The 14681-nt window shown below is 48.4% G+C and overlaps 1 protein-coding gene across 4 annotated transcripts in view; it reads left to right on the top strand.

Moving 5' to 3' along the window:
- Positions 1 to 14681, top strand: part of LOC147723117 (cytochrome P450 2J2-like) — a 500182-nt gene that overhangs the window by 50194 nt on the left and 435307 nt on the right. For all 4 annotated transcript variants that reach the window (XM_086965465.1, XM_086965463.1, XM_086965462.1 and 1 more), the window contains exon 2: positions 1533 to 1695. In XM_086965465.1, coding sequence (XP_086821591.1) covers positions 1569 to 1695 — 127 coding nt within the window. In that variant the 5' untranslated portion in view covers positions 1533 to 1568. The remainder of the gene's footprint in view (positions 1 to 1532; positions 1696 to 14681) is intronic.

Raw genomic sequence — 14681 nt, 5'->3', positions numbered from 1 at the left:
TTCCCCGCGCCAGGATCTCCCTCTTCCCTGCACAATCACTTAAAAAAAACAAGCTCCTGGCATTGCTGAAGCAGGAAACGGAGCATGCTGGCAGAGGCATCGGATGACAAGCTCTTGGTATTGCTGTGGGGGGGGCGGGGGAGAGCATTCCTTTAAAGTGTGAAGCAGGGGGCGGTGGAGCGGATCCCTTTGAAGCACGGCCTCGCGGCCGTGAAAGTGAAACAGCCTGAGACCGAGCGCACGCTGGGGGAAGCTTCAGATGCCTGTGGGAGGGAGGCTGATGGCTTTGATGCGGAAGCGCTTTCCACTTCAGTAACCCACATGAACTGTCCGAAATCTGCTGGTTTCAGAGCTTGGTTTGCCCACAATACTCTTGTCTATTTATTCCTTGCGGAATATAACAGTCGAGATCTAAAAACCTAAGAAACTACCTAACTAATAAATCCTTACTGTAATTTTTGAATTTGCTTTAATAAAAACCCTAACTCACATGCAGTTCCTTATGAGAAACTTGTGAAAGAAAATCCTGCTCACAATAATGTAGCCAGGCAGTTGCGGCCGGCATGACTCGTGGGTGGGGGGGGGGAACGGGTCAGGCAGGGAGGAAGGGAGGGTGTTATTTTAAATAAATAAAATAAAGCTAACTTACCTGAGTCGGCCTGGTCCGATCCCGCGTTGCGTCGTCATGTGTGTCTCTGCTCCTCACAGGAAGCAGGCAGCCTCCCTCTCCTCCCCTCCCCATAGCCAATCACAAAGCTGCAATGGCAGCGTTGTGATTGGCTGAGATGCCGACCGCACAGGCCTCTATGGGAAGGCCATTTTCTCCATGTAGGCGGCATGCAGTCTACATGGAGAAAAGGGAGAGTGCGTATGACTAGTTTAGTCGCCCCTGGAGCCGACCAAACAATCAGCGCCCTTAGAGTGGGAAGGCCACTCCTCCCCTGCCCTGTAATAAACCCTTCTTCTTTCTCACAGCGCGAGAAGCAGAAACATAAAATGGTATTTATAATACCATTTTATGTTTCTGCTTCTCGCACTGCGAGAAAGCAGTGGCGCCCACGTGGAGGAGCCGCCCCTGTAGCCAGGTTCCATTCTGAGGAGAGCTAAGCGACGGAAGCCTGGGTGGACCAAAGCACAAGTGTTCGAAGCCAGAAAAGAGAGTGGACTTTAGCCACGGTCCTCGCCAAAAAGCTGCTCCAAATACTTCAGAAGGTGGATGAAGAACATGTCTTTCACTTTAGAGCATTTTCGTTCTGACTTAACAAGCACCTGGGTTGGGAGAGCAAAATAGCACTCTTGTAACAGTCATGGGGCTGCGAGCCTGAGAAATATTAAACCAAAATGTGAACTTTGGGGTGAGCAAGCGGAAGTCCAACTCATTGAGCTGGTAAGTTAATATGCTGGTTACCAAAGCAAGACTCATTTGGGGATGTTGGCATGTGGATGGATGCCCCCTAACATACATGATTGAAAGTGCTATGTACTAAGAATGAGCTTTTTTCATTTGTTTCCTGTGCCCTTCTTTCCCCTAGTTAAGCAAGACATACGGAAGCGTATACAGGCTGTGGATGGGGCACACTCCTATGTTGGTGGTGAATGGATTCCATGCTGTGAAGGAGGCTCTTGTTCATCATGCAGACGTGTTCTCTGATAGGCCAGCTGTGCCATTCTTCCAAGATCTTTGTCATTCTGACGGTAAGGCTGGTTTTCTCTAATGTGATCATTTTTTGGGAGAAAAAATGTAATAAATATTTTTTATTTTATTTACGCTTGTTTCTAAAAACAGCATAGAAACTCAAAAGTAGACTTAATCAATCAGTATGAAAAACAATACATCATTTAGAATTGGGGGCTGAATTAGGAGGGCAGGGGTTACCGAACAGGATCGGAGGACAACAATGGCATGTTTTCCATACTCAGTCAGTACAATGTAGGGGCAGTGAAGGCATGGTTCACGGGCCCTTGACCCTTCCAGGTAGGTCGCTCTCCCTCCGCACATCACCACCTGTGCCCGTTCTCTCCCTCGCTGTCCCTGTGTCTCTCTGCCCTGTTTTTCCTTCTGCTCCCCTCGTGGCCCCCGTGTCTCTCTGCCCATTTTGCTTTTTGTTGCTTAGCTGCCCCTACATTTCTGTGACCTTTCTGCCCTTTCTTGGGACCTTTCTGCCTCTGTGCCACTCGTTTCCCCCTGTTTTTTGTGACCTTTTCTGCCCTTTCTTGGGACCTTTGTGCCTCTGTGCCACTCGTTTCCCCCCGTTTTTTGTGACCTTTTCTGCCCTTTCTTGGGACCTTTCTGCCTCTGTGCCACTCGTTTCCCCCCGTTTTTTGTGACCTTTTCTGCCCTTTCTTGGGACCTTTCTGCCTCTGTGCCACTCGTTTCCCTCTGTTTTTTGTGACCTTGTCTGCCCTTTCTTGGGACCTTTCTGCCTCTGTGCCACTCGTTTCCCCCCGTTTTTTGTGACCTTTTCTGCCCTTTCTTGGGACCTTTCTGCCTCTGTGCCACTCGTTTCCCCCCGTTTTTTGTGACCTTTTCTGCTCTTTCTTGGGACCTTTGTGCCTCTGTGCCACTCGTTTCCCCCCGTTTTTTCTGACCTTTCCTGTGACCTTTGTGCCCCTGTGCCACTCGTTTCCCCCCGTTTTTTGTCACCTTTTCTGCCCTTTCTTGGGACCTTTGTGCCTCTCTGCCACTCGTTTACCCCCGTTTTTTGTGACCTTTTCTGCCCTTTCTCGGGACCTTTCTGCCTCTGTGCCACTCGTTTCCCACTGTTTTTTGTGACCTTTTATGCCCTTTCTTGTGACCTTTCTGCCTCTGTGCCACTCGTTTCCCCCGTTTTATGTGACCTTTTTTGCCCTTTCTTGGGACCTTTGTGCCTCTGTGCCAATCATTTCCCCCTTTTTTTGTGACCTTTTCTGCCCATTCTTGGGACCTTTCTTCCTCTGTGCCACTCGTTTCCCCCTGTATTCTTGTGACCATTTGCCTTCTGTTTCCTACGTCGCCCCTTGTCGCTGCGTCCCCTGCGGCTCCACCCCCCTGACTGCCCATTCGCTACCCAACCTCCCGCCTCCCATATGCTCCTCCCTCCCACCTCCCCATATAGGCCGAACGCTGCGCGGTGAGGAGAGCGACCCTTGACCCTTCCAGGTAGGTCGTTCCCCCTCTACACAGCACCGCCTATACCCGTTCTCTCCCTCGCTGCCCCTGTGTCTCTCTGCCCGGTTTTTCCTTCTGCTCCCCTCGCAGCCCCCTTTTCTCTCTGCCCGTTTTGCCTTCTGTTGCTTAGCTGCCCCTACATTTCTGTGACCTTTCTGCCCTTTCTTGGGACCTTTCTACCTCTGTGCCACTCGTTTCCCCCTGTTTTTTTGGGACCTTTCTGCCCTTTCTTGTGAGCTTTCTGCCTCTGTGCCACTCATTTCCCCCCGTTTTTTGTGACCTTTCTGCCCTTGTTGGGACCTTTCTGCCTCCTGTAACACTCGTTTCCCCCTGTTTGTTTGTGAGCTTTCTGCCCTTTCTTGTGAGCTTTCTGTCTCTGTGCCACTCATTTATCCCCGTTTTTTGTGACCTTTCTGCCCTTTCTTGGGACCTTTCTGCCTCCTGTGCCACTCGTTACCGCGTCTTTTGTGATCTTTCTGCCCTTTCTTGTGACCTTTCTGCCTCTGTGCCACTCGTTTCCCCCGTTTTTGTGACCTTTCTGCCCTTTTTTGTGACCTTTCTACCTCTGTGCCACTCGTTTCCCCCCGTTTTTTGTGACCTTTTCTGCCCTTTCTTGGGACCTTTCTGCAACTGTGCCACTTGTTTCCCCTGTTTTTTGTGACCTTTTCTGCCCTTTCTTGGGACCTTTGTGCCTCTGTGCCACTCATTTCCCCCTGTTTTTTCTGATCTTTCCTGTGACCTTTGTGCCCCTGTGCCACTCGTTTCCCCCCGTTTTTTGTCACCTTTTCTGCCCTTTCTTGGGACCTTTGTGCCTCCCTGCCACTCGTTTCCCCCCGTTTTTTGTGACCTTTTCTGCCCTTTCTCGGGACCTTTCTGCCTCTGTGCCACTCGTTTCCTCTTTTTTTGTGTGACCTTTTCTGCCCTTTCTTGGGACCTTTGTGTCTCTGCGCCACTCGTTTCCCACTGTTTTTTGTGACCTTTTCTGCCCTTTCTTGTGACCTTTCTGCCTCTGTGCCACTCGTTTCCCCCCGTTTTATGTGACTTTTTTTGCCCTTTCTTGGAACCTTTCTTCCTCTGTGCCACTCATTTCCCCCTGTATTCTTGTGACCATTTGCCTTCTGGTTCCTACGTCGCCTCTCGCCGCTGCGTCCCCTGCGGCTCCACCCCCTGACTGCCCATTCGCTACCCCACCTCCCGTCTCCCATCTGCTCCTCCCTCCCACCTCCCCATATAGGCCAAACGCTGCGCGGTGAGGAGCGCGACCCTTGACCCTTCCAGGTAGGTCGCTCCCCTCTGCACAGCACCGCCTGAACCCGTTCTCTCCCTCGCTGCCCCTGTGTCTCTCTGCCCGGTTTTTCCTTCTGCTCCCCTCGCAGCCCCCTTGTCTCTCGGCCCGTTTTGCCTTCTGTTATTATTATTATTATTATTACATTTCTTATATAGCGCCAGAATCGACCCCCAAAGGGGTATCTCCGTGCTTGCCTTGGGAACCCGTCCTGGTTTTTCCCTGTGAGATAGCCCCTACAGGGCATCCCCAAGGTGAAAGCCAGGCATCCCGCCGCGGGGGGCCGTTGTGGAGATTAAGCAAGCTTAATGCCCAGAGTTGCAGAGTGTGAACCCATGATTAGGTCAGGCACCGAAGCGAGAATTATCGAGTCCATGGACATTTGAGCTCAAGACCCTGCCGCGTCGGGAATTGAACCCTGGTCCCGGGTCTGACCTCTGCTTCAGGGTCTGCCTGCTCTAACCAGTGAGCCACACTTCTCCACTTGAGTAAAAAGGTGGCATATACAAAGTGTTAAAAACTAAAGGGAGGAAAAATTGAGAAGTCCGTCTCGGGAGACGGGGGGGGGGGTGGAGGGGGGGATTACGTATGCTTTGCCACCTTTCTAACAGACAAATTGCAACCATTTTAAGAGTCTGCAAGGACAGTTTACAAATCGTATGAATACACTTTGTTTACTTTATTTGTCAGATGTCGTTGGCGAATCTCTATAACAGACTTAATCTGTTTGTATTTGCAGTTTGGAGAATGTCCGGATAAGGGCTAAAAATACCGGCGTAAAGAGACTGTGTTTTTTTTTTTTACCGGCGAGGGCATTAAAAACTGGTGGTGGCGATAGAAAACCGGTCAGGTGGCAAACCAAGGGTAAATATGAATTTACATGATGTAAAAGGGCAGATAGGGGAACAGAAAAAACAAAGGGTAAATATGAAGGTACATGATGTAAAAGGGCAGAGAGGGGAACAGAAAAAGGAGGGAAGGGAAGGAAGACTATGGAAAGTCCTTTAATAACAATGACGCAATCACTACACTTTACCTCACAGTCTGCTGTCTCACACCTCAAGGGTCGTGGGAGGGTCAAAGCTCGGGCGTGTCATGCAGTCGGGCAGGTGAACAGCCCTGGGCTTCCACGGGCACCTCATATGCAGGCCGCGCCTGGACCGCACCCAGCACCACAACCCCTGGACCCCACGAATACCACAACACCAGAATCCACTGCGACGCCAGCACCCTCCACGCACTCAATGCCAGCCTAAACCACACCTGCTTCCAGGCCACCCCAAAACGGACCCACGGACCCTTCTTCTGCCACACCTGCAGCTTCACCTGCGACAGAACCAACAAACCTCCAAGGACTGGACCCAACCACCTCCGCTGCATACTCCTCAACACCCACTCCGCACGCACACATGCCGTCAAGCTCTGGGATCTGCTCGACACCTCCGTCCCAGATGTGGCCTTCTTGACCGAGACCTGTTGGAACGACTCCTCAGCGCCCGAAATTGCCATAGCCATCCCAGACGGCTAAAAGATCACCCACAGGGATCGTGCCAACGGTTTCGGAGGAGGAATAGCCATCGTCCACAAGTCCACCCTCAAGGTCGCCACCCACGCAGACGACACCCTCAACACCGCCGAACACCTGCACTTCCGGATCCACACCGACCCCAACACCACTCTCAGAGGAACACTCCTCTACAGACCCCCCGGACCCCGGGCTCAGTTCAGCGACTCCATCGCCAACCTCGCCAGCACCCACGCACTCGCCTCCATGGACTACATCCTCCATGGGACCTGAGCTTCCACCTAGAGAACAACAACGACGCCAACTCCGCCACATTGATCGCCAACCTCGCCAACCTCGGCCTCAGACAACTCGTCAATGCACCCACCCACGCCGCCGGCCACACGCTGGATCCCGTTTTCTCCACAGGCTCCCACGTCGCCTTCGACCACACCACCGAACTCCACTGGACCGACCACCGCTGCATCCATTTCACCTTCAAGAAACCAACCAAGCACCACCGCACCCAACAGCTGCGTCGCCGCTGCTGGAGCAAAGTCACCGAAGACCAGCTGATCACCTCCCTCGCCAAGAACCCACCCACCGACCACACCAACCCAGACGCCCGAAACCTCAGACAGTGGATTGACGACAGCGCCAACACCCTCGCCCTGCTCAAGAAACCCTCCAACAGCCATGCCAACAAGATAGCCGCCTGGTTCACCGACGAGATCCAGATCTGTAAACTTGCATGCCGGAAGCTGGAGAAGACATGGCTCCACAAACGCACACCGGACAACCACGCAGCCCATAAGGACGCCACCCGCAGACACCACCACCTCATCAGATTAGCCAAGAGATCCTCCTTCAAAGATCACTTGGATAACAACGCACACAGCAGCAAAGAGCTCTTCAGCATCGCAAAGGAACTCTCCAACCCCAGCGCGAACGCCAACGACATCCCGCCCTCACAAGAGCTGTGCGACTCACTAGCCATCTTCTTCCACCGCAAGATCGCTGACATCCATGACCGCTTCAACACCACGACCGCCCCGACTACGCCAGACTACACCTCCCCTGTGAACACCACCAGCGCCAACCGCCTGACCTCCTGGTCTAACATCAACGACGACGATACACGCAAGGTCATGAACTCCATCCACTCAGGATCTCCGTCTGATCCGTGCCCACACCATGTATTCAAAAAAGCAGACACAGCCATCGTACCCCAACTACGGAATGTCATCAACATCTATTCGAAACAGCGATATTCCCGGAAAGCTGGAAGCACGCCGAAATCAACGCCCTCCTCAAGAAGCCCAAAGCGGACCCCAAGGACCTCAAGAACTTCCGGCCCATCCCCCTGCTCCCGTTCCCGGCAAAGGTCATCGAGAAAATCGTCAACATGCAACTGGCTCGCCACCTGGAAGACAACAACATCTTGGGCCCACCCCAGTCCGGATTCAGATGAAATCACAGCACCGAGATAGCCCTCATCGCCGCCACAGACGACATCAGGCGCCAACTAGACAACGGCGAAACATCAGCCCTCATCCTCCTGGACCGGTCAGCCGCCTTCGACACGGTCTGCCATCGCACTCTAAAGACACGCCTCCTAGAAGCTGGAATCCAAGAGAAGGTTCTTGACTGGACCATGTCTTTCCTCTCTGGCAGAACCCAGAGCGTCCGCCTTACACCCTTCTGATCCGAAGCCACCGACATCATCTGCAGCATCCCCCAGGGCTCATCCCTCAGCCCAACGCTGTTCAATGTCTACATGGACCCCCTCGCACAAGTGGCCCGCTATCACGACCTCAACATCATCTCCTACGCTGACGACCCCCAGCTCATCCTCTCCCTCACCAAGGACCCACACAGCACCAAACCCAACCTCCACGAGGGAATGAAGGCCATCGCCGACTGGATGAGGAGCAGCCGTCTGAAGCTGAACTAAGACAAGACAGAGGTCCTCCTCTTCGGACCCACCCCCTCAGCCTGGGATGACTCCTGGTGTCCGACCACACTGGGAACAGCACCAACACCCACTGACCATGCACACAATCTAGGATTCATCCTCGACTCCTCCCACTCCATGTCTAAGCTGGTCAACGCCGTCTCCTCCTCCTGCTACAACACCCTCCGTATGCTCCGCAGGATCTACAAGTGGATCCCGACCGAAACAAGAAAAACGGTGACACAGGCCCTTGTCAGCAGCAGACTGGACTACGGCAACGCACTCTATGCAGGAATCCCAGCGAAACACCTACGATGACTACAACGCATCCAAAACGCCTGATCGTCAACGTCACCCGCCGCAGCCACATCACCCCACACCTGAGAGACCTACACTGGCTCCCCGTCGACAAGAGGATCACCTCCCAGCTCCTCACCCACGCACACAAAGCACTCCACAACGCCGGACCAGCCTACCTGAACAGCAGACTCAGCTTCCACACCTCCACCCGCCAACTCCGCCAACTCCGCTCCGCCAGCCTCGCCCTCACCGCTGTCCCCCGCATCCAACGAATGACCTCCGGCGGCAGATCCTTCTCCTACCTCGCCACCAAGACCTGAAACACCCTTCCTACCACATACGGCAGACCCAAGACCTACTCGCCTTCAGAAGACTCCTCAAGACCTGGCTCTTTGAGCAGTAGCAGGACCCTCCTATCCCCTAAGTGCCTTGGGACCCTCACGGGTAAGTAGCGTGCTTTACAAGTACTCTGATTGATTGATTGATTGATTGAGGTCCGGCTTTAGGTCAGTGTTACCGGTGCGGCTGCACTGGGCGCTGACCTGTGGAGGGTACGTTGACCTCAGCGGGGGACCTTTGTTTAGCAATAACTTATTATTGGAGAGATGAGGGCCACTTTTGCCCTGCGGTAGTGAAAGAATCATGTCATGGGGTGTGGGGGCGCCAGAAAGGATTGTCGTACCTGGTGTCACCAGAGCTAAAGCCGGCCCTGGTTCCTGGAGAGTTGGCGGACAGAGGGGGAGATAGATAGGAATCATAGGGAAATGTGTAGTGGAAACCTCCATGTTTCACTTCATTTTTGGCACATCAGGCAATAAAGTAATTCCGTCAGACCAACAATGGGAGCTAGTGTCACTCATTCTGATAGAGGGCTCCTCAAATCATCTCTCTCAGTTAAAGTAAAGCTAGTTTGCACTGCAGTGAACAGAGGAATGCTGCTGTGCAAATAAATATTCCTAGGCTCCGCAATGAACAGTGGAACAGAAATATGTTAAAACAGATGAACACTGTCTTAGTCAGCATCGTTTCGTAATAGAATCAGTGTATAAGGGTGTGTAACAGTGCAATCTTATGCAAGTAATGTGACTTGGCTGGAACATAGCTGCTGTGGCGTGTGCTTTAAGGTAAATGTGGAGAACTTTCCCAACTTCATAACCCAGTTTCATGTGGTGTTGTAACAAGAGAATTGGGCAATCTGGGAGGGAGCGAGGTGGATTGCTGGTATGGTTTAAAGCTACCTTAAAATGTGCCATCTCGCCTGTAGCTGTCCTGAGTAATTTGATTCAGGCGTTTAATCTTCATTAGTCCGATAATTATTAATTTCACTCCGATCAACTTTTATAACAATGACTTTTCTATTAAGGGCAATCAAAATTGTACTATATTCTTTGTTTACATTATTGAGTTGAGTACTTAGCACTTTTCTCCTGGCCGGCCTTTTCTCGTTTTGTTTGGGGGAAGTTAGATGCTAACAATCCATTTAACTAGAGGGATCACTAGGATGAATCAACTAAAAGGGACAACAGGTGCAATCTTTCATACATTTTTTGATGTCACATAATTTTTGCAGCGGTATGGATGCATTTGTTGGTAGAGGCTGTTGTACAACAGTTGAATACATTTTTGCCACCGGGGAATTGGTTAATGCTGTACTGGAGGCTAAACTAGTCAGTGACCATAACCCTCTCGAGGCCGCTTTAGCAAGACTGTTTGGACCCTAACTTTAGGTCTCCAAACTGAGAAAAATCCTAACTTTAAGACTTTCGGTATTCACAGAAGGCATTTAGGAGTTCTAAAGTTAGGAGTCCTACCTTTACTACTCCTAAACTGACAAAAATCCTAACTTTAAGACTTTCAGTAGTCACAGAAGGCATTTAGGAGTCCTAACATCAGGAATCCTAACTTCTGTGAATACCAAAATGAGTAAGTGCCTTCTGTGAATACCAAAATGGTAGTAAGTTTAGGATTTTGTCTTAAGTTAGTTCTTAAGTTTGAGGTAGCCTTGCTAAAAGCAGGGCCGGACATGCCAGTGGTAAATAATAGGCCTGTGCATGCTTTATTATATGAGGACGATGCTGTCATTATGTCCAGACCTCCAATGACCAAAATAAATTACCCTGATCTTTGTGAAATTTAAGGAGTGCCTAAATCTCAAGGCCAACCTCACTAATGCAAATACTATGGTATTTAGGCTTAAAAATTTGAAGTCCAGCTGTTATTTTACTAAAGGCAAACATGAAGAGAGGGTCTGACACTTCTCAGATTTGGGGGTGACCTTTGATTCTAATTGTACTTGAGACCCATACTTGGTTGCTAGGAACAGAGCTTCGCTTAATCTTTGGGTTTCCTATTTAATATAGCTTCAAGTCTAGGGAAAAAAAACTATTATCCCACTTCTGGAAATTTATACGTGTGAATGTCTCCCAAAAATTACATTTGGGGTAAGAATCTGGGGGTTCTGCCATGTTACTTCAGTACAGGTAGAGGAAAATTGTGCCTGGTGGTTTTGTAATATTACATCATTTCAGGTAGAGGAAAATCATGCCCGTTGGCGTATCTTGGAACTCCCTATGGGTAGTTCAAAGTATGCAATTCACAAATAACTTGGGATAGGATTTGTGGAGTACAGCATTCATATCTGTATCGTGCAACAAATTCACAAACTTCAATAAGCTATTTATAAAGGATTTTCTTTTTGTGACGGTGACCTTGCTATCCCTTGGCTTCAATATATAAAGAAAGTGGCAGTGAACCTGGTAGACCTTCCATGTTTTTTGCCCCAGCCGGGCTCAATAACAGTGATGAATCTTGGGTTGTTCAAAACAATTTTTTTGAATACCAGGCATATTGAGAGGCAGAAGGTAAAATTTCAAAAGTTGTCAGTTCAAAATTACATCTTGAGCCAGACTACATCTCGCCCGGAGCCATATCTTAAATATGTTCCCGCCTGACTAGGTTTAGATTAGGCTTCAAAAGATGGCAGATGTGTTTTCTCCTGGGTAAGATGATGCAGATTCTATATGTTGCTCTCCTTGTGACAAATGTTCGTCACAGATTCTTCTTCATTTTGTGTTTTTTTGTAAATTTTATTTGCTCCTCTCAAGGAGATATCACCTTCAACATTATGGAAGCTGGGGTTTGCCAAGTGTAGGCCCACAATACTCTACTTACTTATACTACCCTCTGTTGATATGGGTGTGACTGTCGGTCTTTTTCTTAAATCAGCTGTCCGTTATCATAATAGCATGCTTTTTTGATACATTACTACTGGGAAAACTTGCCTGACTTCACAGTTACCATTTTGTATCTTTATTTATGTATGAATTTTTATTCTTGTGAAAATGTATTTATTCTTGTGCTTTTATGATCACTTTTACTGATCTAATAAAGACTTGATGATGATGATCACATTTGACTTGGCAGGTAAGCACAGTGAAAAACTTTAAGACAGGGAGGAGTAAGGAGATATACTGAACTACTAAAGATCTGATGATGAAAGAAACATATTTATGACCATATTTTTTCAAATATCAACATTTCATTGTTAACCCCTTAGCTATTGAGGATTTTCCTACCACAGTGCTGAGCCCTTTTAAAAATAGTTTAGGTATTTTGAGCTTAAGACATTCCTAACTTTCGTCCAAAAGAGGTATCCAAACCAAATTGAGGTCCTTTTTTCCTACAGGTTGATGATTGAAAGGAACCTAGCGTTTCATGGTTTCCCATTAAGTGATCAGAGAAAATATCCAGAACATAGGCTCACTGTATAGGTCATTGTCCCAAAAGACAAAGTGATATCCAGAGGTATCACTTGCTGCCGGGGCCTCAGCTTGCCTCTTCAAGTCCTCTAGGGTCGGGTACTCTCTTTACGCCTTGCAGAGGGCCTCCCTGGTAGGTCCACCCTCTACTTGCCCCCCAGCAAGCTCCGGCAGCTCTCTTAAGGTGATAATGTCCTCCGCGGTAGGCACAGAGATGGCCTACTCAGGTACCCATTCAACCTGCAGTGTGGGAACTTTAGGGGATGGTTTCCCGTGCACCTTGCCCTTCCTCTTCTTGGCAGGTGCCTGGGCTTTTGTTACAGATTCCAGGATCCCTTGATTTCCTTGTTGGGCAGCCATGGACCTTGTGGTCATACCGACTAATTGAGGCAAGCCTAACATCTCCAGGTGTGATCTGAACTCTACTGCCTTCCAGATGGTGTGCTCTAGGTCACTATCTAATGGACAATCTACAGACATGGCAGGGATCACGGCTACTTCCAGAGAAACTGCCTCCCTATCCCACTCAAATGGAACCCGAGCCACTGGGTAGTGATTCTCATGGTTGTCTGCAACTATGACCTGTTGGAATGCATTAGGGATGACCTGCTCTGAGGATGTCAGATGGCACCTCACAGTAGTTATACTGCCTCTAGTGAATCTCTGAATCTCCACCATTTGCCCATTGATGGTGACCACCTGCCTTCACTAATAAGTATTGGAAGGCATATGGGCACCATCGCTCTATCCCTTAGGGACACTAAGGTAACCTCTGCTCTCTCTCCCAAACTAACTGGGGCCACCTTCTCCCCAAGCACTATACTAGCCAACCCCGGTTTATGCCCACCTGTGGTGCCCGTGCCCCCGTGGGACATACGGTGTCTCCCTTTGTAGTGTAGTTCCTATATCCCTTATAGGCTCTGCACATTGGAATAAAATACATTATAGTTTTGACATAGGACTGAGGTCAGTATGCCTCTATCGAGTACATCAAACTCAATTACTTGTGTGTGCCAGCTAACTCAGAGGTCACTAGAAACTTCTCGAATGAACAAGAAGGGATTAGTTTCTGACAACCGCATAACCATGACAACTTTGTTTCCCTTAGAATCGGAATAATCTCAGAATTGTGAAAACAATAGATAACCATTTTACTCAGTCATTTGAGCATGCTTCGTTTCTACAGAGTGTACACAGAAATAGATAGAAGGGCGTTTCAATAAAAAGGGTTTATTGAACAGTCTTATTTCTCATGCAAGAGATATGAACTGCTACAATCCTAAGATAGAACGTGAAGTATAATACGTACAGCGTTGACAGTACGATGAAATAATACTGCAACAGCATGGCTTGTAGCTATGACATATATTCACAAAAATACATACATAAATAACACAGGCTAAAATTCTCATCTGGTGCTTCTAAAATAATCCTACCCCAGTGTACCTAACCTAAGTGTAGTACAAGGGAAGAAGTAGGAGCTATTTAGCTATAGTCTAGTTTAGCTATAGTTGCCAAGATTTGCCAAAAGTCCCTCTAGGTTCTAGTCCGTTCCATACCTTAGAATAAGTGAGGTTGGAATCTCTTTCCGGGTCTCGATCTCTAACTCCCCGCAAGGGGAGTCAGAAACACTGGAGCTGGCATCGTCTGGTCAGTACATCAATTGTGGACTCGACTTCCTTCCGAACTTGCCATGGCGAGCCTCGCCGTTCAAGTAGGAAGCTGAACCGTGGACCGTGATTCGCCATGGCAAGTGAAGGTATATTTATACCTTGAAGGTGTTTAAGAATACAAGTATTGACGTAAAAGTCGGGCATAAGAACGTCATGAATGAACCCCTAAGGAATAGATATTCATGCATAATAAATGAGTTCTTGGACAAATCAATATCCAAGCAAGGGGAATTCCTAAAGGCTTAAGAGTCTGGTTTTCCAAGAACTAGTTGTGATGTAGATGAACGGATGTAGGTGGCCATGCCTGTATTTGGTTAGCATGGAGAATGCCTAATAAGGGATGGATTTCTATGCCTAAATAAGGGCAATGTGAATTGTACCTATATAAGGGCATAAATCGGGAAATCTATATACGGAATCTAAATCGATACACAACAACCACTCCACTTTTGTATGATCGACGTTACTAAATCCTAAACATGTTAAACATATCTAAAAATAGAGTATTGCATGATTTACTAAAAACATGTCCAGAAACATATTTCTAAAAAATGCATTTAAAAGTGTTGCTGTACGCATTAAAGCAATGCTTCATTCTAAGCATATGTAGACGTTTGAATGCTACATGAATGAATCATAAAAATATATACACAATGAAATGGTTCGTAAATACAGAAGAAAAAAGGCCGAAACCATATCATGTCAAGTTGCATAAAACAAGTGTTACTGACAAGGTGACATATTAACTCTGAAAGTGTTTCAAAGAATTCTGGGGCATATTATCAAGGGGGTTTATCTCCGCTTTTTTGGCTTTAAAAGCCAAGAAAGCGGAGATAAAATTATCTCCCTATTACCTAGCTGCCGCTAACACCAGTTAGTGACAGCTAGTAGGAGATAGCGACCATCTTGGGCCCCACTTTGCATATCAGTGATATTTATCACTAATGAGATGCAAAGTGGGCGTGCCAAGATGTTAGAGACTGAAAACAGTCGCTAACATCGCTATCTCCTATTACCAACTTTTGGAGATATTCGCGCTAAGCGGGAATATCTCCAAAA

This window comes from Lissotriton vulgaris, chromosome 4_1, assembly GCF_964263255.1.
Source record: "Lissotriton vulgaris chromosome 4_1, aLisVul1.2, whole genome shotgun sequence".
Lineage (NCBI taxonomy): Eukaryota > Metazoa > Chordata > Amphibia > Caudata > Salamandridae > Lissotriton > Lissotriton vulgaris.
This window is presented reverse-complemented; position numbering and strand designations above follow the sequence as displayed.